Below are 21,577 nucleotides of genomic sequence, written 5' to 3'. Positions count from 1 at the left end.
AGTTTCCCTCTTGGACTGAATTCAGTGTCCCGCACGTGGATCAATGTAACTTTAGCAATTTGTCTGATCCAGGAATTACACACAAAGCATGTCAGATTGGACAGGAGACTGGGTAGACCCCTGTGTCTTATCTCACCAATTTGTCTTGTGCCCAACATTATTAAAGGGTCATCCGTCCTTTGACTGAGTCAATTTGGAATTTCTGCCCCGTTCACCTTCATCACCTCGTGCCTCACAGCCACTGGGTGAAAGACAGGTTCCAGTTCTTGCTGACTGGAGTCAGACAGGTGGGAATCTGGCGAAGGAGACTGGAATTGGGATCTGAGTCACACTGAAGCAACAATGTACACAAATGAATGAGAGTATGGACAACCAGAAACACAAGAGTTTCTACAGATGCTGGAAATCTTGAACAACACACACAAAATGCTGGAGGAACATGGGAAGTCGGGCAGCATCTATGGAGGGAAATAAACAGTCGATCTTTCGGGCCGAATGGCTTTACTGGTACTGGAAAGGAAGTGGGTAGAAGCCAGAATAAGAGGTGGGTGGAGTGTAGAGGAATACATTCTGTCAGATGAGAGGTGAGAGCAGGTGAGGGGGAAAGGGTGTGGATGGGGAGGGGGTATGAAGTAAGAAGCTGGTGGGGGATAAGTGGAAAAGATAAATGGCTGAAGCAGAAGGAATTGGACAGGACAGTGCACTATTGAGGAAAATGCTGGAGGACGGGAACCAAATGGAGAGGTGAGGAGAAGTGACGGAATGAGGGGGTACATAGTATGGGGAATAAAAAGAAAGGGAGAATAATGGAGTGGGGTGGAGACTACTGGACATTAAGAAATCAGTACTCATGCCATCAGGTTGGCAGATATCTGGATGGAATATGAGGTCTTGACTTTGGCCTCACCATGTCAGTAGTGGAGGCCATGGACAGACATGTCAGAATGGGAATGGGAGGTTAAATTGAAATAGGTGATCACAAGGATATTGAAAAGTCAAATTGAAATGTGGAGGGGAGAGGTAGTCATTTTAAATAACATATTTTCATCACGGTCTGTTAAACTTCCACCCCAATGGATACGAGAGACAGGTCTGGAATCCAGTAAATGGATTGTAATAAAATTCAGTGACAAATTGTATACACAGCCAATCACCTTATTTCACACTTTTCTGCTGAACAATGATACTGTTGGGTAGAATCATCGGAGAATGTTTTATTGAGATTACTCTGGTAAAAGAACATTGGCAAAGGCTTCAAAAAACAGCTGGGACATTTTCCATCTGGAAATGCAAGATTCATAGATCTGTATATCGCATCCTATCGGGATGAGGTTGTGTCAGCCATGATAAATGCATGTGCTCTCTGAACCTGGTTGAGGATCTGAGGACACAAGGTCACAACATTCACTCGAGGATTGGGCATCCATTCAAAAATAATCCAGGCACCTACATTTCAGTGAGTGGACAATCGACAGAAGTGTCTCACTGGAAACACTGGGGATTGAAGCAACACAAAATTGCAGAGATATTTTCTGAGGAACTAACACTGAGAAGACAGTGAAAAGGGAGCAGGGAGATCTTCTCCAGACAGTAAAGCATGGGATGTGGGCTTTGCTCACTAAATATTTTCATTCTAACTACAAACAGAGACAACTAAAATTATTGAGACAGAATGGACAGGTGACCCTAATCTTACACCCTTCCTGCCCAGTAGATGGGGTTAAAGCTGCTGGTGATGTGAGTTGATTCAAAGTGCAAAGATCATCTCTACATCACACAACCAGATTGACAGTAGGGACAGGAATTGTGTGGGAGTATCAGTTAGGTAGTTTAGTGCTGTAAGTTAATTAATTTTTCTTCAGCTATCACTCACCCTCTTGATACGTCATGTTGACCTGACCACTGAAACGGGAAGGTGCGTGATTCACTTCACAAGTATATTTCTGTTTCTTGGTCCATTCCTGCACAGGCACTGTCAGGTAAGAGATTGTTTCAAATGTACCATCAGATCTCCGAGTGGAAGGGAGAACGATGCCTTCTTGGGCAGATCCAGCTTTTTTCCAGGATACCTGAACGTTGTCGGGCGAGAATCCAGATATCACACAGCCCAGGACAGCATTTGCTTGACTGTGGATCACCTCCCGGGATGGAACAAGGGAGCTGAGCTTCGGAGCTGTAACACATTTAATATCTGTCAGTACATGATTGCTTTGCCCATGCTTTGGACTTCATTCCCCCTCATCCCGGGCAAGTTCCAGGACACTAAAAGTCAGAACAAATAGACTGAGGAACAGTTTCTACCCCAGAGCTGTGGCTTCCATCACGCCACTCCCACAGAACAAAGACAAACTGTGAGCACACACGTGCACGCACAAGGACTCAAATAATTGCACTAACAATACTTCGTGCATTACTGTGATATTCTGGTGCTGCTGCAACTTATTTTCTGCTACTTATCTATTTAATACTGTTTTTCTATTCCTGTCTTGTTTTTATCTACCACTTTATTTAATTGCCTGAGAGGAAGCCAAACAGAGTTTTATTGTATCTATGTATAATGACAATAAAGATCATTCATTCATTCATGTTGTCAATTTACTGATGATCTGATGGCTCACACCAGCGAGTGGGAGGGCTGGGTGTATCACTTGGGCCTCCCAGCAGTGTGTCCCACTATGCTATGATAATGCAGAGAGGTGGGTCATGGGGTTGAGGTGCAGACCTGCCGTGATCTAATTGTTTAATGGAGAATGACTGATACCAGCTCCTGTGAGCAGGAGTACATGGTGTGGTACTGTTTCCACTGGCGAGTTTGGGAAACACAATTTTACTTTCAATGGGAAAGAAGAACAGATGGACAGGAGGGAATTATTTTGTTGTAACTGCAAAAGCTGGTTCAGATCTGTGAGAAGATGGTTAAAGAAGGGCAGTTCCTTCATCACATTTACAAGGGATGCTTTTACCAGAAGAGGGACAGCTGTAGGGTGGAGGGGAAAGTGCAAGAGGAGTGGGGTAAAGTTTAAATTGTTCTGTGTGCAGGTCTGTGATGGGCCAGCGTTCTCTATGTGTACAGGAGCTGATCTGTAGGGAGGGTTTAGTGGGAGGGTGTGGTGGAGAGGCTCCTGAAAGGAGTGGATACCATGGACTCAGATCAGCAAAAGTTTCCTCCACCCTCCACTGATACTGAGTTTCACTCACTTCAGGAGGACGTTTCCACCCCCCCCCCCTTATTTCAAGTTCCGTACGTTTTCTCACTGTCATTTTAGCCTGGTGTAATATTGCTGTTGCATGAATAGAATAAAAGAGTTAATTGCCATGCCCCTACATTATCTGACAAAGGTTCCTACTCTAGATTTATGCTTTGAGATCAATGCAGCTTTAAAGAGAAAAGTTTATCTCATACGAACGTTGAGGTTGAGGTTTCCGCCACTCCGCTGTCTCAATCTCGTTTGGCTTGTACCCTGCCTTGCAGTAGTAGACTTTATTCTTCTTCCAGTCCGCCGCAGAGACTTCGAGCAAGCTGCTCATCGTGTACTTTGAATTTTGCCCCAACACCGCCGGGTATTTCTTGATTCCTGTGGTGACGTCCCCACTGTTAGTGGACCATGTCTGACTGATGCTCTCAGGCTGATAGTCCTTGACCAGACAGAGGAGCCTGATGCCTTGGTCAGATTCTCTGTTGCAGGAAGGTATGATGTAGACTGATGGTGTGGACTTGACCTCTGAAATAGAAAGAAATTCACAGATGGTTCCCTGAATAAATGCATTACCGACAGAGAAAGGATACATTATATAAAGCAGTAATTCTCAAAATTATTCACCCCATCAAACAAAGGCAATATCACTTTAACACTCAGCTGTGAGTCTGTGTCGCTGAGGTAGGAGGGTGTGGATCAATCCCACAGTGGCAACTTGGACACACAGTCCAGGCCAACACTTCAGTGCAGGACTGAGGCAGTGACCCAATGTCCGATTGGTCGGATTTCAGTCAAAATACCAAAGTGACAATCTGTCTCTCATCCAAATACAATTCCTGATTCTGAAAAGTCTGTTAGCCCCTGATCAGCAGAGTTTCCAGAAGAAGTAAGATTTAGAAGTAACTTATTTGAATAATTCTGATCAGTTCAGTGTTGCTGTTGATGAGAGGAGTGATTGGTGTGGATATAGTGGTACCTGGTCTCCAGCACCATGTGTGCAATATAGTGGAGGTTGGGAAATGGACTCTGCTTCTGAAATTCAACTCACCAGACTACATGATACAGCTGACACTGCCTCATATATTTACCGTGTGTGACTGAGCAATTTTTTCAACCCCACTGAGCCTGTGGAAACTACCGAGTAACCGGGAGGGAATGGTAACTTGCATCAGAAATGATATAGGAATTGTGGAAATACATTAGCCCAGACCCTGTGGAGAAGTGTTGGCCAACAGATAAGATTCCTAGGCAGATGGAAAAATCTCAAAATGCCGTTAGATGTCGGTGATATTCTCACTGAACGACCAGCCCAGAGAGTCCAGTGAGGAAATGCAGGTTGTGGCAATTCCCAACCACTTCAGGTGCAAAATACACTTGAAAGCACTGGCTCTCAATTCATTTCACTGGAAAAGGAGAAGTGTTGACATACCAAGGTGGGTAAGAGTGTGAAGATTGATTAATTAGTTGACCAATTGACAGCTTTGACAGGTGGATATGTTGAGGAGATGTGGTTTGACCAGTTGTCAGAATTACCTTGGACAGTGTTGTGGACGGGTTTTGTACTGACCCACCGACGGGACATCATTGACCTCATGACTGACTCTGTCAGTGACAGATTGTTGCTGGTGGATGAGGTTGAAATCACCCAAGAAGACAGTGTGGACACAGCGGAACATGCAGGAACTCTGGGAGTAGGAGACTAGTGGGAGAGTATGTGTCAGCCGGTGTGAATTGCAGTAGATGAGGGCTTTGTTGTCTAGCAGTAAGATGGTCAACAGACAGACACAGGCTTCAGATTGATTCTGCTATCGAAAGGGCAGTAAACCCAACATTTGGAGTAGAAGTGGAGTGGTTGGAAAGTCACAATTTCAATCGGGCAAAATAATGAAATATTCACTTTACAGTATTCACTCTGGGACGAAGGGCAGAAAATATTGAAATTTGGGTTTCAAACAGAATAAATGTAAATCAATAAATATAACAAGCAAATAGGAATCGATATAATTTAACCGGTCAATACTGACAGCTGCATTGTTTAGAACCATTTCCAGGTGACTCTGGGGACTGTGAACTCAGAACATTTGCCTTCCTGAGTAAACACAGTTGATTCAGGTTGACAGGACAGGCAGAGCAGAGAAATGGTCCCTTTCTCATTCCTTCAGACTGAGCCTGGAACAACCAGTGAAATGCTGATGTCAGACTCCCCACTGGGGACACAACTTCTGTGAAACAGGGGGACAAGCTGACCTGTGCTGTGGGTGAAATGTCACAAGAGAGAAAGCACAGGGCACAGTGCCAACTGGACCATGTCCACACAGACAGGGCTGAATGGTGCTGGGACTCTCCCCACACTGCTACACTGGGCAAGGTGGGATCCCGCTGGGTTTCTGGATACTGGAGACCTGGGGTGAGATATATCGAGTCCTCAGCATCAAGTAGCCTCAGGCACAAAGAAAACCTGGGGTGGAGACCGTATTGTGTCAATGCTGTCATGTAATTAACAGGTTTTAAATTTCTTGGAGACAGTGAGGTACATTTCTGCAGAACAGATGATCTCTTTGGTTTAAAATAATAAATCTACAAACGTATATGGCACTTAAAAGACAGTTTTCAACCAGAATTAACTTGTAACTAATTACTTTCCTGACACACCCAGCCAAGATTCCTCAGTCAGTTGAACGGTAGCTGTGATGCTTGTCAGGTCCGGCCTGTGAGGGAAATGTGGAGGTGGATTTCCCAGTGTTACCCTGGGAATTCCAGCAGGACCTGTTGTCCTGTGGTAGAGTGTTGTAACAGCTCTGGAGGCACCTGTCACTCAGTAAAATCCCGGGGTACAGTGGTCTGTGGAACTCTGGGATTGACTCCACTGTGAGTGGCCGAACACTGGTGATTCCCTTTGGAATTGCCAGCCACAGCCAGCACCATTTCACCCACACTGTCCTCAGCCTCCTAGGTACACAGCAGCTCAGGAACGGGCTGTTTAAAAGTGTCTGAGGAACCTCACTGCTCTTTATCGACATTAACCCCTGAAAACAACGGAATTGCTGGACCAAGGACCTGGGACCATTTGGATGACCTACAACCAAAAAGCATCTGTCTGTTCATCTACTGCACAATCAGGATTCAGATGAGGAGTTCCCAGTGGTGGGGAACTTTAGGAATTGCAGGCTAAAAGTGACCATTCCCTTCCAACATCACCCAGACTGGATTGTCTTATTGTAGTTCAGTTTGTGGGAACAAGATGCAGACAAGTTGGAGGTTTAGTCCCACATATGAAGTGACACACTGCAGAAGTACTTGCTGAGTTGGGAAAGGCTCTGGGATGTTCTAGAGTTGCAGAAGTCAATGAAAAACACCAGTTTTCATCAAAATAAATTCAGTAAAATAAAACTGGAAACGGCGTAGCTGCCAGAAATCAGACTGACAGAGTCTGGTGAAAGGTCACTGATATGAAACATTAACTCTGTTTTCACCCCACAGATGTTCCCTGAGCTGCTCAGTGTTGGCAGTGCAGGAGGCACAATAATGTCAGTCGGTGAGATTTGCAGCTGAGGATCTTTTACATCCCGGGACCAGCAGGTGGTAAGTACAGTTCTGTCTGGATCAGTGTTCCTCTGGGTCTTTATAAAAACACCCATCAAACTGACAGCAGGGTGCTGGGGTGAAGAGGGGAACTGGATCTGGGTGGGTCACAGGCTGCTGGGGTGAAGAGGGGAACTGGATCTGGGTGGGTCACAGGGTGCTGGGGTGAAGAAGGGAACTGGATCTGGGGGGGGTCACAGGGTGCTGGGGTGAAGAGGGGAACTGGATCTGGGTGGGGCACAGGCTGCTGGGATGAAGAGGGGAACTGGATCTGGGTGGGTCACAGGGTGCTGGGGTGGAGGGGAACTGGAGCTGGGTGGGTCAGGGTGCTGGGGTGAAGGGGAGTGATCTGGGTGGGTCACGGTGCTGGGGTGAAGGGGGAACTGGATCTGGGGGGGTCACAGGGTGCTGGGGTGGAGGGGAACTGGATCTGGGTGGGTCACAGGGTGCTGGGTGAAGAGCAGAACTGGATCTGGGTGGGACACAGGGTGCTGGGGTGGTGGGGAACTGAAGCTGGGTGGGTGACAGGATGCTGGGGTGAAGAGGGGAACTGGATCTGGGTGGGACACAGGGTGCTGGGTGATCCAAATCTGTTGCAGATTATGATGAACTGAGTTTAGATTTGTCAGTTTTGTTGTGGTGGTATCCGTGGACTGTTCATCCATCCCTCTGCACTACTCATCTGCTTTGATGTACTGCCCTGTTTCCCATCACTCCGAATCCAACCTTGTGCCTGTCCATTGGATCACTGTGTCCACGGTGTCCTGGACAATATTTCTCCTTCAATAACATCACCAGAACAGACTGTCTGATCGTTCTCACCTTGCAGTTTGTGGATTCTGCTGTGTGCAGAGTGGCTCCACATTCCTGACTCTACAACAGGGCTGGACTTTGAAACTACTTCATTGCCTGTAAAGAGCTCGGGGACACCATGAAAGGTGTCTGTAAATGTCAGCACTTTATCTCGCAACCACTTTTACTGAATCACCAGCAACACTGGTTAATGTAGGAAAACACTTGTGCAACAAACCCAGTCGAGGGATGGAGGAGGGAAAGAAATTAGAGCAGTTGCTCACAAACTAGAAAATTTGCAGATGCTGGAAATCCAAACAACACAGACAGAATGCTGGAGGAACTCAGCAGGCCAGGCAGCATCTATAGAAAAGAGTACAGTCGATGTATCACACCAAGACCCTTCATCAGGACTGGAGAAGAAAAGATGAGGTCAGAGTAAGAAGGTGGGGAAGGGAGGGGAGGAAGAAACACAAGGTGATTAGTGAAACCAGGAGGGGGGAAGATGTGAAGTAAAGAGCTGGGAAGTCAATTGGTGAAGAAGGGAAAGGAGAATCTGATAGGAGGGGACAGAAGGTGATGGAAGAAAGGGAAGGTGGAGTACCAGAAGGAGCAGATAGGCAGATAAGGAGATACGGAAGAGAGGAAATGAGAATGGGGAATGGTGAAGGAGGGGTGGGCATTATGAGACGTTCGAGATATCGATGTTCATACCATATGTTGGGGGCTACCCTGATGGAATATAAGGTGTTGCTGTGCCAACTTGAGCATGACTTCATCGCGGCAGTAGTGCAGTCCATGGTCTGACATGTTGGAAAGTGATGGGAAGTGGAATTAAAATGGGTGGCTACTGGGAGATCACGCTTTCTCTGGTGGACGGAGCAGAGGTGCTCGGTGAAGCGGTCTCCAAATCTATGTCGGGTTTCACTGATACATTAGACGCCATATCGGGAGCACCAGATACAGTAGCTGACACCAAGGGACTCACAGGTGAAGTGACACTTCACCTGGAAGGACTGTTTAGGGCCTTGAATAGTGGTGAGGGAGCAGGTGTAGGGGCAGGTGTAATAGTTGTTCCATTTGCAAGGATAAGTGCCAGGAGGGAGATCAGTGGGGAGGGATGAATGGACAAGGGAGCTGCATTGGAAGTGACCCCTGCAGAAAGCAGAGTGTTGAGGGTGGCGGTGTAGAGGGAAAGGTGTTCTTGGTGTTGGGATCCCATTGGAGATGCAGAAGTTACAGAGAATTTTCTGCTGGACAGGGAGGCTGGTAGAGTGATAGGTGAAGACAAGAGGAACCTTATCTCTGGTAGGGTGGAGGGAGGATGGAGTGAGAGCAGACATGTGTGAAATAGAAGAGGTGTGGTTGAGGGCAGTGTTGCTGGTGGAAGAAGGGAAGCCCCTTTCATTGAAGGAGGACATTTCCTCAGTTCTGGAATGAAAAGCCTCATCCTGAGAACAGATGCAGTGGAGACGGAGGAATTGAGAGGAGGGGATGGTATTTTTATAAGAAACAGAGGAGGAAGAGTTTTAGTTCAGGTAGATGTGAGAGTCAGTGGGTTCATAAAAGACACCAGTGGATAGGTGGACAGAACTCTGTCTGTGAAATGAGAATAAGCCATTCATTTGAACAGCAAATTTCAACTCGTGTCCCATGAGTGTGTGATGGGACAGGTTGGGGGAAGCTTCACTCTGTGTCTAACCTCTGCTGCCTCTGCCCTGGGAGGGATGGGACAGTGCAGAAGGATCTTTCTATTTAATCCGTGGCTGCCAGGACAGGACATGGGAGCTGTAATCTGCATTTAACTCATGCTCTGTGTACTCTGGGGTGATTGTTGGAATCCTTTTAAGGAAGAATTTCCCAGATTTACAAGATAAATACTGATTCCATTGAATGACAGAGCAGAGAGTGAGGCCATTCATCTGATAGTGTCTGTGCTTCCCTTTAGCTGAGCAAACCCAATAAACCCATTGGTCTCTCTGCTCTTCCCTGTATCCCTACAAAAGGCGGATCTCTTGTTCCCTCTCTACACTCACTATTGGCCACCACCATCATTCAGGCGGTGTGTTCCAGATCACAAACGTTCATCAACAAACCTTCCCTTAAATGCTCGCCTACTACACATTATTGACTTGAACGCTTCCCTCCCCACCCCACCTGCACCACTCCCCCCTCCCCCGCCCACCAATGCAAGGCTGCCCGGAATGTGTGAAGGAATTGTGATTTCAATTCCCTGCCTTACCTTTCCTGCACCACTTCCCCACTGCCTTTTCACTCCAAAATTCTTCCCCACCATACCCAGCCTCCTCACCCATCAGGGAATAAAACTAAAACCATAATCCCATCAATTAATCCTGGGATATCGCCGATACTTTTGCTGTATCCCGGGACGGACCTCAGGCCGGACATTACATGATGGGACTGACACCCACCTGTACCCTGGGGATATTGAGCCATCAACCAGATCATACCTGTGTAACCATTCCCTCAGATTCTGTCTCAATCCCATTACCTTCAGCATGAAAGCAGCAGACAGTAAAACCCGATGCCAATAACTTGACACGGAACAGATCCATTGTTGTCACTGACAGGGAACGAGTTCAACTGCACTGAAACGCTCAGCCCCTGAACGTGGCTACAGTTGGTGCTGAGGATCAGAAGCCAGACTTGAACCAAACACTGAGCTCACTCAGCACAACCGGCCGGTGTCAAGGCACAGTCTGGTGACAAGATCCGACCCCATTCCCCTGAGCCTGTTCCCGGTCTGTGGACAGCTCACTGGTGGGGTGGGGTATGTACCCTTGTACTGTTACTGGGCTCTAGAGAAACCCGCCGGTTCGGGGAGATTCATGTACTCGCTCTAAATATCTCACTGATTTCAGTTAAATCACGGAATTCGCAAAAACCGTAAAAAATAAAATACTATTGCGTGAAGATACAATTGAGAAGTTGGTCTTACCTGAAGTCACTGTCAGCGAGGTTCCTCCGCCCCAGTAGTCAAGATAGTCACAGTGCCCCGTCTCCCCATTCACCCAGTGCAGTAACTTCACTTGCCCGTCACATCCAATAATCTCAGCAAAATGTCAACGTGATCCCTGTCCGGACCGGGAGCAGCCGCTTCCTGGATTTCCATCCCAAACTCCCTCCTTGTCTCTTCCTGGCGTGTGATTAAAAGAGGCATTTCCACAGTTTTCCTGTCTGTGGACACCGGCTCTCGCCATCACCCAGAATCAGAGTCGAATCCTTTTTGGGCTTTTAATTGTCCAGAAATGGACATTTACACCCAGCAGTCCGAGTCGGGCTTCAGGGATTTGACTCTGGGAGGCAGCAATGCGGAATCCGTGGAGACAGACTGCGCTGCAGCCGCTCCTTTGTCGGGACCAGTTTCTGTTCAGCTTCCCATCACCGTGCTCCATTGCGTCTCGCACAGTAAAAGGTGGCCGTGTCTTCAAGTCTCAGGTTGTTCATTTGCAGATAGGCGGTGCTGCTGTCCTTGGAAATGGTGAACCGGCTCCGGACTCCAGGTGCGTAATATTTGCTATCGAAGGACCGACACCTGACCAGGTCGATCGGTGACCCCATTCCCACTCACGGCGCTTGGCTCCGAGCTGCCCTCCGAAGTGATCCGCTGAGCCCCTCGGCCCATCCATCCAGCATCTCTTCTCGGGAATCCCCGCTGACAACCCGCCTTCCATTGCGTAGACGAGCGGATGTGGCCCAGAACGACCGGGATACGGCTGTGGCGATCACTGCTGCCCTTTCCCTCGGCGCCCGAAGGGCAGGCGCTCTCGCTGGGTTTATGTCCCGGTCCAGTCCCGGTCTCTCTCACTGTGTCTCTCGCACAGTAATAGGTGGCCGTGTCGTCCAGTCTCAGGCGCCCGAAGAGCGCAATTTAAAGAGTTTTGTTGCGGTAGGTTTGTGCATGGAGGGAGACGCCATCTCTCACACTGTGCCACCCATAGTAGTACCCTCTCGCACAGTAATAGGTGGCCGTGTCGTCCAGTCTCAGGCTGGTCATTTGCAGATTGACGGTGCTGCTGTCCTTGGAAATGGTGAACCGGCTCTGGACTCCAGGCGCGTAATACTTGCTACCACCACTCGATATATACGGCCAGCCATTCCAGCCCTTTCCCGGGGACCTGTTTCACCCAGTGCATGTGATAGCTGCTGAGGCTGAACCCTCTGACCGCACAGGTCAGTGTGTGAGACTGTCCGGGCTTTACCACCGCTGACTTGGGCTGTGTCAGCACGACGTCCGACCGCACGCCTGTCAATAAAAAAGAGCAGAAATTAATAAAATGTTCCACGGGCAGAGGTTCACAAAGCCTCCGAGAAACAGCCGGTCGCGGGTGGGGGACAAGCCGCGGGACACCCACCTGCCAGACAAGACAGGAGGAGACAGAGATAAGGAGCGACCCCCATCGCCCTGAACACTGAGCCGGACTTGGACACTGTTGAGATCGGCGGCTTCAGCTCAGGCCGGCTTTGTCCGGAGCCGCAGTGAGCGCTGTTTAAATAGGGACGTGGGCTGTGAGTGAGAGAGGGAGCCGCGGTTTGAACAGGCTCTCACACACTGAAACCAGAGGCGCAGCTTCCTGTCCCCGCCCACAGCAGCGATTTCAATTCCCCAAAAGGTGATTGTCTCTGCAACAGGCGGCAGGTCAGCGGCAGGGACCAGATCCGGATTAAATATCTGTCACACTCTGCTCGATTCATCAATTTCAGCGATAAACAGTTTGTGTAAACTGAAACACACAGAATACCAACGAGAGAGAATGAGAGACACCAGTCAGTGGACAGATATCCCTCTGAGAGACAGGGACTGAGAGACACCAGTCAGTGGACAGATATCCCACTGAGAGACAGGGACTGAGAGACACCAGGCAGTGGACAGATATCCCCGTGAGAGACAGGGACAGAGACACCAGTCAGTGGACAGATATCCCTCTGAGAGACACAGACTGAGAGACACCAGTCAGTGGACAGATATCCCCATGAGAGACAGGGACAGAGACACCAGTCAGTGGACAGATATCCCCCTGAGAGACAGGGACTGAGAGACACCAGTCAGTGGACAGATATCCCCCTGAGAGACACAGACTGAGAGACACCAGCCACTGGACAGATATCCCCCTGAGAGACAGGGACTGAGAGAGACCAGTCCGTGGACAGATATCCCCCTGAGAGACACAGACTGAGAGACACCAGTCAGTGGACAGATATCCCTCTGAGAGGCAGGGACTGAGAGAGACCAGTCAGTGGACAGATATCCCCCTGAGAGACACAGACTGTGAGACACCAGTCAGTGGACAGATATTCCCCTGAGAGACAGGGACTGAGAGACACCAGTCAGTGGACAGATATCCCACTGAGAGACAGGGACTGAGAGACAGCAGTCAGTGGACAGATATCCCCCTGAGAGACAGGGACAGAGGGACACCAGTCAGTGGACAGATATCCCTCTGAGAGACAGGGACTGAGAGACACCAGTCAGTGGACAGATATCCACCTGAGAGACAGGGACAGAGGGACACCAGTCAGTGGACAGATATCCCACTGAGAGACACGGAGTGAGAGACACTTGTCAATGGACAGTTATCACCCAGAGATACCAGTTGGTGGACAGATACCCCTGAGAGACACGAGTCAGTGGGCAGATGTTCTCCGTAGAGACACAACAATGAAGTATAAGGAGATCAGACATTCTGTGGTGCTGTCTGAGGGATCAACATTGGGACAGATGGTGGAGAACTTTCCAAAACTTTTATGTCCACCTGACACAACAACCCCACAACCCCACCATGACAGCAATCAAAATGGTGAATCATTATATTTCCCATCCAAGAGGACCACAACCTTGCTGTAGGGTTTGGAGGCTTGAGTGCCTCAGTGACCCAGAGATCTGTGTTGGTTTGAGTTTTATGTTGCCTTGTGCTTTAGCTCTAGGTAGGGACACCCATGCCAAACAGGTCAAAGGGTAGAGGTCAGACAAAGAGTGGTCCACCATTCCACCATGTTCGGAGTTTCAGGGTTAGTGAACCTGACCAGGCAAAAAGAAAAACTGTTATTGTTATGAGACGCTCCCAACCGTGCCAGCTTCCAGGATTTAGGCTCTCTAACTCTCCGGAGTACGGATAGCCGGTTGCAGCCCCTTTAAGGTTCAGGATGATCCCGCTAATTGGGGATGGGCCCGAAGAATTGAGTGTTTAAAGAACATCTGAACTGATGTTGGGTGATGATTTGTAACCTTACTTATGATATCGTCTGGTGTTTATTTTGTGCTCAGTAGAAGAGAAGAAGAATGCCCTTAACACCCGGCGGAGTCATTGGGGCGCCATCATGACAAGCTTTTTGCACCGATCTTTCTGCTGGTTGCTCATTATGCTGTGTTTCTGTACTCTCTTCACAGTTACAGACACAGCAATGAAGAATCCTTCTACATCTGAATGTGATGATATTCCCTGGTCACCACCTGGGACTTGCATGTCTGACAGTAGTGAAAACTGACAGGAAGCTACTGGCATAGTGAAGGGAGCCATGAACTTCACCAAGACCAAGAGAAAATATGTTTTTTGGAATTGTCGAACCATGTACAGCACTGGCAAGCTCACACAGATAACCACAGTAATGTGTCATTACAGCCAACACACAATGAGGTTAGTGAAAGTAGATGCACACGGTCTGGCAGACTAAAGGCAGCAACTGGTGAAAGAGTTTTATATTCAGGAAGGGAAGATGTCAGCGTCTTGATGGTGCAGCTGTCATTTTGAAGAAAGTCATTGAGAAGTGCCCGCTGGAGTGAAAACCAATCAACAGTCGGCTGGTGAGAGTCAGGCTGAGAGTGAAGCGAGTGAACATGACTGTGATCCAGTGCTATGCTCCAAGTAACAGTAGTGACATTGAAGAAAAGGACATCTACAGACAGCAGAGGTAGAGTTAACACCATGCCATGACATAATCATCATCATGGGAGATCTAAATGGCAAAGTGGGAAATAACAACTCGGACTTCACTCAGGTCATGTGCATGTAAGGGTGTGGACCAATGAATAACAACGGTGAAAGACGGGTGGAATTCTGTGCCATGAACAGTCTGGTCACAGGAGGGACCGTTTCCACACCATGGAATCCACACACTGACATGTTGCTCACCCAGTAGAAGTGACAAGATCCAGATTAACCATTTGATGATCAATGGTACATGGAGACAACCCTTGCCGGGTGTAAAGGTGAAGAGAGGAGCAGATACAGGAAGTAATCACCACCTTGCTGTAGCAGTGATGAAACTCAAGTTGAGAAGCACTGGGACCAGAGCACATGTACAAAGACGTTTTGATGTTGAGAAGCTCAAGGACAACAGTGTGAGATCTACTGTCATCATGAAACTTAAGAACAGATTTCAGGCTTTGGCGACGATGTGTCAGTGAACAAGATCAACACTATGTGGAAACAGATTGTGTCAGTGTTCATGGAGAGCAGCAGGGCTTGTCTACATTACAGAGCTGGAAAGAAAAACAAAGAATGGATACAGCAGGAAACATGGACAGCCTTAGAGGAAAGATGGAAAATTAGGAAGAAAATGTTCAATGCAGAGTCAACACGAATTAAGGTGAAACTTCCACTGGCATTCACTGAAGCTAGCAAAAAAGTGAAGAGCTAAGGATGGATAAGAGGGTCTACATGGAAGACCTTGCAGTGGTGGCCACAGCAGTGCCAGTTAACGTGTTCAGGAAAACATAGGCAAGATTTCCTTTTTTTAAATTTTTATAATGCCATACCTTTTTATGGACTCGTCTTTATGATATTTGTATCATGCATGATTGGGGAAGACTTAACTGTATTATACTTATTGCTTGTGTATCCCATTGTAATGCTCATTGTAATTTCGTAATCCCAAAAAGATTGGAAAAGAAAGGTTTCAAAATTAGTATGCAGAAAGTTCCAAGTCAGATCCAGTAGCCCCATCAGAGGTAAGAACGGTCTGCTTTTGACAAGAGCACAAAGCACAATGGACAGGGTGTTTCAGAGATTTACTGAATAGTCACAGAGGACCTCAACATCAACACAGATCCAGCCAAGAAAGAAGAGATTGTTACTGTGATTAATACATTAAGAAACAGTAAAGCTCCAGAACTGCATCCTGCATCCACTGTTTACTATAATCTGGGAACGAGGACAAGTACCCAAGGACAAAGGGAGTTAGGATCCCCAAGAAACGAGTACCAAGTGATTGCAAGAACTGGTGTGGCATCACACTTCTGTCTCACCAAAGTCATTGTCCAAAGGATTACAGATGCTGTAGATGTTTGCTTGAAGGAACAAGTTGGAATAGAGACTCTGTCAACCGGATCTTCATGCTGCATAACATCATAGAGCAGTGCACAGAGTGGCAGAGACAACTGTACATAAATTTCATGGACTTTGAAAAGGCTTTTGATAGCATCCATGGGGAGAGCCACATTGAATAGATTAAAATCATGCAAAAACAAATAATATATTTTAAAAAGTGAAGGAGTGTCCAAGGGTTTATTGTCCATTTAGGAATCAGATGGCAGAGGGGAAGAAGCTGTTTCTGAATTGCTGGGTGTGTGCCTTCAGGCTTCTCTACCTCTTACCTGATGGTAACAGTGAAAAAAGGGCATGCTCTGGGTGCTGGAGGTCCTTAATAATGGATGCTGCTTTTCTGAGGCACCACTCCTTGAAGAGGCCCTGGGTACCCAAGAGGCTCGTACCCAAGATGAAGCCAACTAAATTTGCAACCCTCTGCAGCTTCTTTCAGTAGCCCTCCCCCTCCCCCCCATACCAGACAGTGATGCAACCTGTCAGAATACTCTCCACTGTACATCTATAGTAATATAAGAAATATATTTTCAGTAATACAAGAATTGTTTAATGGTATTAAACCATTAATACCAGAAAACTTCTGCAAACCAGAAGACTGAGTACAGGATTAATGGTCGGTTACTTAAGAGTGTGGATGAACAAAGGGACCTTGGGGTTCAAATCCATATATCCCTCAAGGTCGCTGCACAGGTTGATAGGGTAGTTAAGAAGGCCTATGGGATGCTAGGCTTCATTAACAGGGGGATTGAGTTCAAGAGTAGAGAGGTCATGTTGCAACTCCACAAATCTCTGGTGAGACCGCACTTAGAGTATTGTGTTCAATTCTGGTCACCTCATTATAGGAAGGATGTGGAAGCTATGGAGAGGGTGCAGAGGAGATTTACCAGGATGTTGCCTGGTTTGGAGAACAAGTCATATGAAGCAAGGTTAGCAGAACTGGGACTTTTCTCTTTGGAGCGTAGAAGAATGAGACAGGACTTGATAGCGGTCTACAAGATTATGAGAGGCATAGATAGGGTGGATAGTCAGTACCTGTTTCCCAGGGCACCAATAACAAACACCAGAGGGCATATGTACAAAATTAAGGGAGGGAAGTTTAGGGGAGACATCAGGGGTAAGTTTTTTTACACAGAGGGTTGTGAGTGCCTGGAATGATTTGCCAGGGATGGTGGTGGAGGCTAAAACATTAGGGGTATGTAAGAGCCTCTTGGACACATGGATGAAAGAAAAATGGAGGGTTATGGGGTAGTGTGGGTTTGGTACTTTTTTTAAGGATTATATGGGTGGGCACCACATGGAGGGCTGAAGGGCCTGTACTGTGCTGTAGTGTTCTAGGGTTCTATGGTATTGGTCCCTGAATCAAAAAAGTATTTCTATGCCTTGAGCAGCGAACTTTTTCTTTTTAGTAAGCCTATTTCCTCTTGAAGATTCCCTTTTCAGATCAAGTCAAGCCACATCTCCAACAGGAAGCTGAGAAGGAAATTTCCCCGATATCACTGCCCAGTTTCACCCACCTGTCAAGAATGAAAATATGAAATGTGTTTCTGGTAAATCAACAGCTGCACACAGAGATTCTGTTCAGATTTATCCCGTGCACTGTGTGTCAGAAGGAGGTTGTTCAGCCCTCCAGTCTATTCCCTCTTCAGCTGATATGTGTCCGAGCTCCATTTACCAACCTTGGCTCCACATATTTGAATAATTGAACTCAAACAAAATTCTATTAATTTTGAAGTTTCAACTGACACTTCCCACCCCTCCCCCCAAGTCCTGACCACTTTCCAGGGAGACTTCCAGATTTCCACTGACCTGTATATCCTGAAATAACAGATTCTTTGTGTTATTCTTCTGTGCCATTCTGGAATGTTTTTAAACTCCCTAATTACACTGGCCTTCAGTTTTCCACATTTCAGGGAACAAGAGACCAGACCTAATATTTTATCCCAGTCCCAGTAGCACTTCACTGTGCCTCATCCACACAACCCCTCTCCAAGGAAGACACACCCTTCCTGAGGGGTGATGCCAAGAATCACAGCCAGTGCTCCAGATGTGGTCTAATTCGATCTCTACTCCATGGCAGTGTAATATCCACTCCTCTGTATCCCTGTTTTCCCCATTAACTGCAGCACATTGAGACCTTAAACTTAAATTCATCATCAGGATTAATTAGAACCCAAACCTGCCAGTGGTCTCTCATCCAAAGTAAACCTTCCACATTCCCTCTTTCCACTGGGATTGTTTATTCCCTTATGGAATCAGCCGACACAGCAGAAACAAGACCTCTCTTGAAACACGAGCTCACCAAACAACAACCTCTGTGACTGTGGGCAGTTTACCTCCTTATGTTTCCCACCACACCTGAGTATTTTCATGTGTACCTGCCTCGACCTACCACTGGCTTGTATTCATTACAGGCTGTTTAAAACTTTCTGGAATTACAGCTGTAAATTAATAATTTCACAGCTGGCTAATCCGTTCCAGCTCCCACTGCCTCGTTGTCCCATTCTGGATTGAGATATGGGACATGCTCCACTCTACTCTCTCTACACCCATGACTCTGTGGCTGGGCACAGCTCAAATGCCATCTTCACATTTGTCTGTTGTTGGCAGAATCTCAGATGGTGATGAGGAGGTGTACAGAAGTGAGATAGACTGGCTGGTTGAGTGGTGTCACAATAATGACCTTCATTCAATGTCAGAATAATGAATTGATTGTGCCCGTGGGAAGGGAACATGGTGGGGGTGATACACACCAGGTATCATTGAGGGATCGGCAGTGGAAGGGGTGAGCAGTTTCAAATTCCTGGCTGTCAACATCGCTGAAGATCTATCCTGGGTCCAACTCATTGATGAAATAACAAAGAAAGAACATTAGAGATTAAATTTCATCGGGAGTTTGAGATGATCTGGTGTGTCACCAAATACTCTAGCAAATTTCTACAGGTGTACCATGGAGAGCATTCGATGAGGTTGCATCACCGTCTGGTACAGACAGGCCACTGCACAGGATCAGAAAAAGCTGCAGAGAGTTGCAAACTCAGCCAGCTCCATCACGGGCACCATCTTCCCCAGCATTGAGGACATCATCAAAAGGCAATGTCTCAAAAAGCCACATCCATCATTAAAGACCCACATCACACAGGACATGTTCTCTTCTTATTACTACCTTCAGAGAGGAGGTTCAGGAGCCTGGAGACACACACTCAACATTTCAGGAACAACTTCTTCCCCTCTGCCATCAGATTTCCGAACAATGAAGCAACTTATGAACACTAGCTCCTACTTTTGCTCTCGATTTGCGTGAGTTATATAAACATGCATCTTATTGTAATTTATGATGTTTATGTGTTACACTGTATTGCTGCCACAACACAACAAATTTCACAACATATGTCAGTGATATTAAACCTGCTTCTGATACTGATGGGAGTGAAGGCAGAAACTAGTTGAGTCTGACGATCTGATATACCTGTCCCTGTTTCCACAGGAAAGAGCCCGAAAGTTGAATCCAGTATATTCCAGCATCAAGGAGACAGTGTTCCTGCTGGGAGAATTTCATGGGACTGGGTAAGAGGAGAGTACAGATTGCTTTTTGTCCAAGTTAAAGCATAGGTTTTCATGCCTGCAGTAACCTGGGTGAAACTTCATGAAACCCCAATTCTGGTTGCTCCACTTTAAGAAGGATGTGGAGGCTTTGGAGAGGGTGTAAAGGACATTCACGAGCATGTTGCCTGGATTACAGAATATTAGCTGTAAGGAGAGGTTGAACAATCTTTGACTGTTTACTCGGGAGCATCGGCTGAGAGGCAACCTGATAGAGGCTTATGAAAGCATCAGAGTCATCAGTAGGGTCGACAGTCGAAGTCATTTTCCAGGGTAAAATGTCATTTCCAGAAGGACAGAGATTTAAGGTGAGGGGTGTAACATTCAAAGGAGATTTGTGGGTTGTATTTTTTACACACAGTGGTAGGTGCCTGTAATGCACTGGAAGGAGTGGTGGTGAATCAGCATGATAGTACAGTTGAGATACATTTGAAAAAGCACATGACCATTCAGGATATGGAGGAATATGGATTTTGTGCAGATAGTTTGGTTTAGATTAATTTGGTGTTAAGGTTGTCACAGTCACCATGGGCTGAAGGGCCTGTTCCTGTGATGTACTGTTCTGTGTTGTAGGTTTACTTGAAGCTCAGTAACTATTTGTTATTAATAGCTGACAGATGTCTGAAACTCTGCGATAACATTAACACTCAGTCCTTTCACTTCCTCTCCGGTTTCACAGGCAGGTTTAATTTGAGCAGGGGGCCCTCCCAGTGGAGCTGTGTTACTAAAGAGAATAAACACACTGCTTTACATATGGAAATACAATTCTAACATTGTGCTTTGCACCAACCAACAGGTTCACGTTTATCACACAGAATGAGACAAAATGAATCAAAAGCAAAAGGGAAAAGACACAGAGCATTTGCCACGTGTCAGAAACGGGCTCACTGTAATGATGATTGACTGTTACTGATTGATTTATTGATTATATTATGGAAATGAGCAGTGCAAATGTATGTACACTTGTATTTTACGTTCTGAAGCAGTTGGGAGACTGCCACCAACTACTTAAACTGTGTTTGCTCCAACTGAGCACGGAGGTCCATCTTGGTGATCAGATAACTGTGAACTGTCAGCAATAAAGTGAAAAAGAAGGAGAAACTAAAAGATGCCACAGACTGCCTTGTCAACATTACAGAATCCCGGTGTGACATGCTGATGTTTGTTGATGACTGTTGATGAGAACGATTGTTGCCCGGTGAATCAAGTTTAGACTGAAAAGTAACACAGACCACAATCACTATGGATCACAGTGGGAGCTGGGGGTTATCATTGGTCTGAAAGCTCTCAGGCCCTGAAGATCAAGGATAACAAACCTGCAGATTCAGAGACATTCAATAATCTGTTATTTAATTGTCATTGACAGGTTAGGGTTACCAGTTTTCAGCGGTCATAAGCAACGGGTTTTAATGCCCCTTCTTGACTGCTGAAGAACTTTGAGTTCAGGACCCAACACAAGTTTAAGTTTTAATGAATGAATCTAACAGACAGGCCGGGGAACCCAGCATTTGGGGCGACATGGTAGTGTAGTGGTTAGCAGAGTGCTTTACAATGCAGGCGACCTGGGGTTCAATTCCTGTCGCTGCCTGTAAGGAATTTGTAATTTCTCCCCAAGAATGTGTGGGTTTCCACCGGGTACTCTGGTTTCCTCTCACAGTCCAAAGTCTAAAGTACCTCAGTTTGATACTTTAACTGGTCACTGTAAATTGTCCTGTGATGAGACGAGGATTAAATCGGGATTCCTGGGCAGTGTTGCTCGAAGGGCCAGAAGGGCCTATTCCATGCTGTGTGCCAATAAATAAATGAATTAAATAATTTACATGGACTTTACTGATTTTTCCCATGAGTTCATTCTAAAATTATTCCTGAGTTTCCTCTCACCCTCCTCCATATGGGAGTCCAGTCCTACTGTCAATTACTCTGTCTGAGGAGCTTCCTCAACAAAGTCCACAGATTCATTCTGATGAATTTAAACCTGCAGTCTGTGCCTTTCTCTTCCTCTTTAATTTAAATCCATCTTATGGATGTCATTTCCATTCCCTTCACTCTTCCATCATCTGTGTC

General features: G+C 46.7%; 1 protein-coding gene and 1 long non-coding RNA gene across 4 annotated transcripts in view; one reads left to right on the top strand and one right to left on the bottom strand.

Annotated features, from left to right (window-relative positions):
* The window catches only part of LOC132381361 (uncharacterized), a 108,372-nt gene extending 95,823 nt beyond the window's left edge, over positions 1 to 12,549 (bottom strand). The window contains 6 exon segments of the mRNA XM_059950723.1: positions 1,874 to 2,173; positions 3,408 to 3,722; positions 10,531 to 10,591; positions 11,518 to 11,676; positions 11,678 to 11,838; positions 11,948 to 12,549. Coding sequence (XP_059806706.1) covers positions 1,874 to 2,173; positions 3,408 to 3,722; positions 10,531 to 10,591; positions 11,518 to 11,676; positions 11,678 to 11,838; positions 11,948 to 11,993 — 1,042 coding nt within the window. The 5' untranslated portion in view covers positions 11,994 to 12,549.
* The window catches only part of LOC132381363 (uncharacterized), a 52,317-nt gene extending 31,023 nt beyond the window's left edge, over positions 1 to 21,294 (top strand). For 2 of the 3 annotated variants that reach the window (XR_009508015.1, XR_009508017.1), the window contains exons 2-4: positions 6,678 to 6,779; positions 13,981 to 14,227; positions 19,398 to 21,294. This is a non-coding gene — a long non-coding RNA (uncharacterized LOC132381363). The remainder of the gene's footprint in view (positions 1 to 6,677; positions 6,780 to 13,980; positions 14,228 to 19,397) is intronic. The other variant, XR_009508016.1, reaches the window with a different exon arrangement.
* Positions 21,295 to 21,577: the final 283 nt, after the last annotated feature.

This window comes from Hypanus sabinus, chromosome 26 (genome assembly GCF_030144855.1).
Source record: "Hypanus sabinus isolate sHypSab1 chromosome 26, sHypSab1.hap1, whole genome shotgun sequence".
In the NCBI taxonomy this organism is placed as follows: Eukaryota; Metazoa; Chordata; class Chondrichthyes; order Myliobatiformes; family Dasyatidae; genus Hypanus; species Hypanus sabinus.
This window is presented reverse-complemented; position numbering and strand designations above follow the sequence as displayed.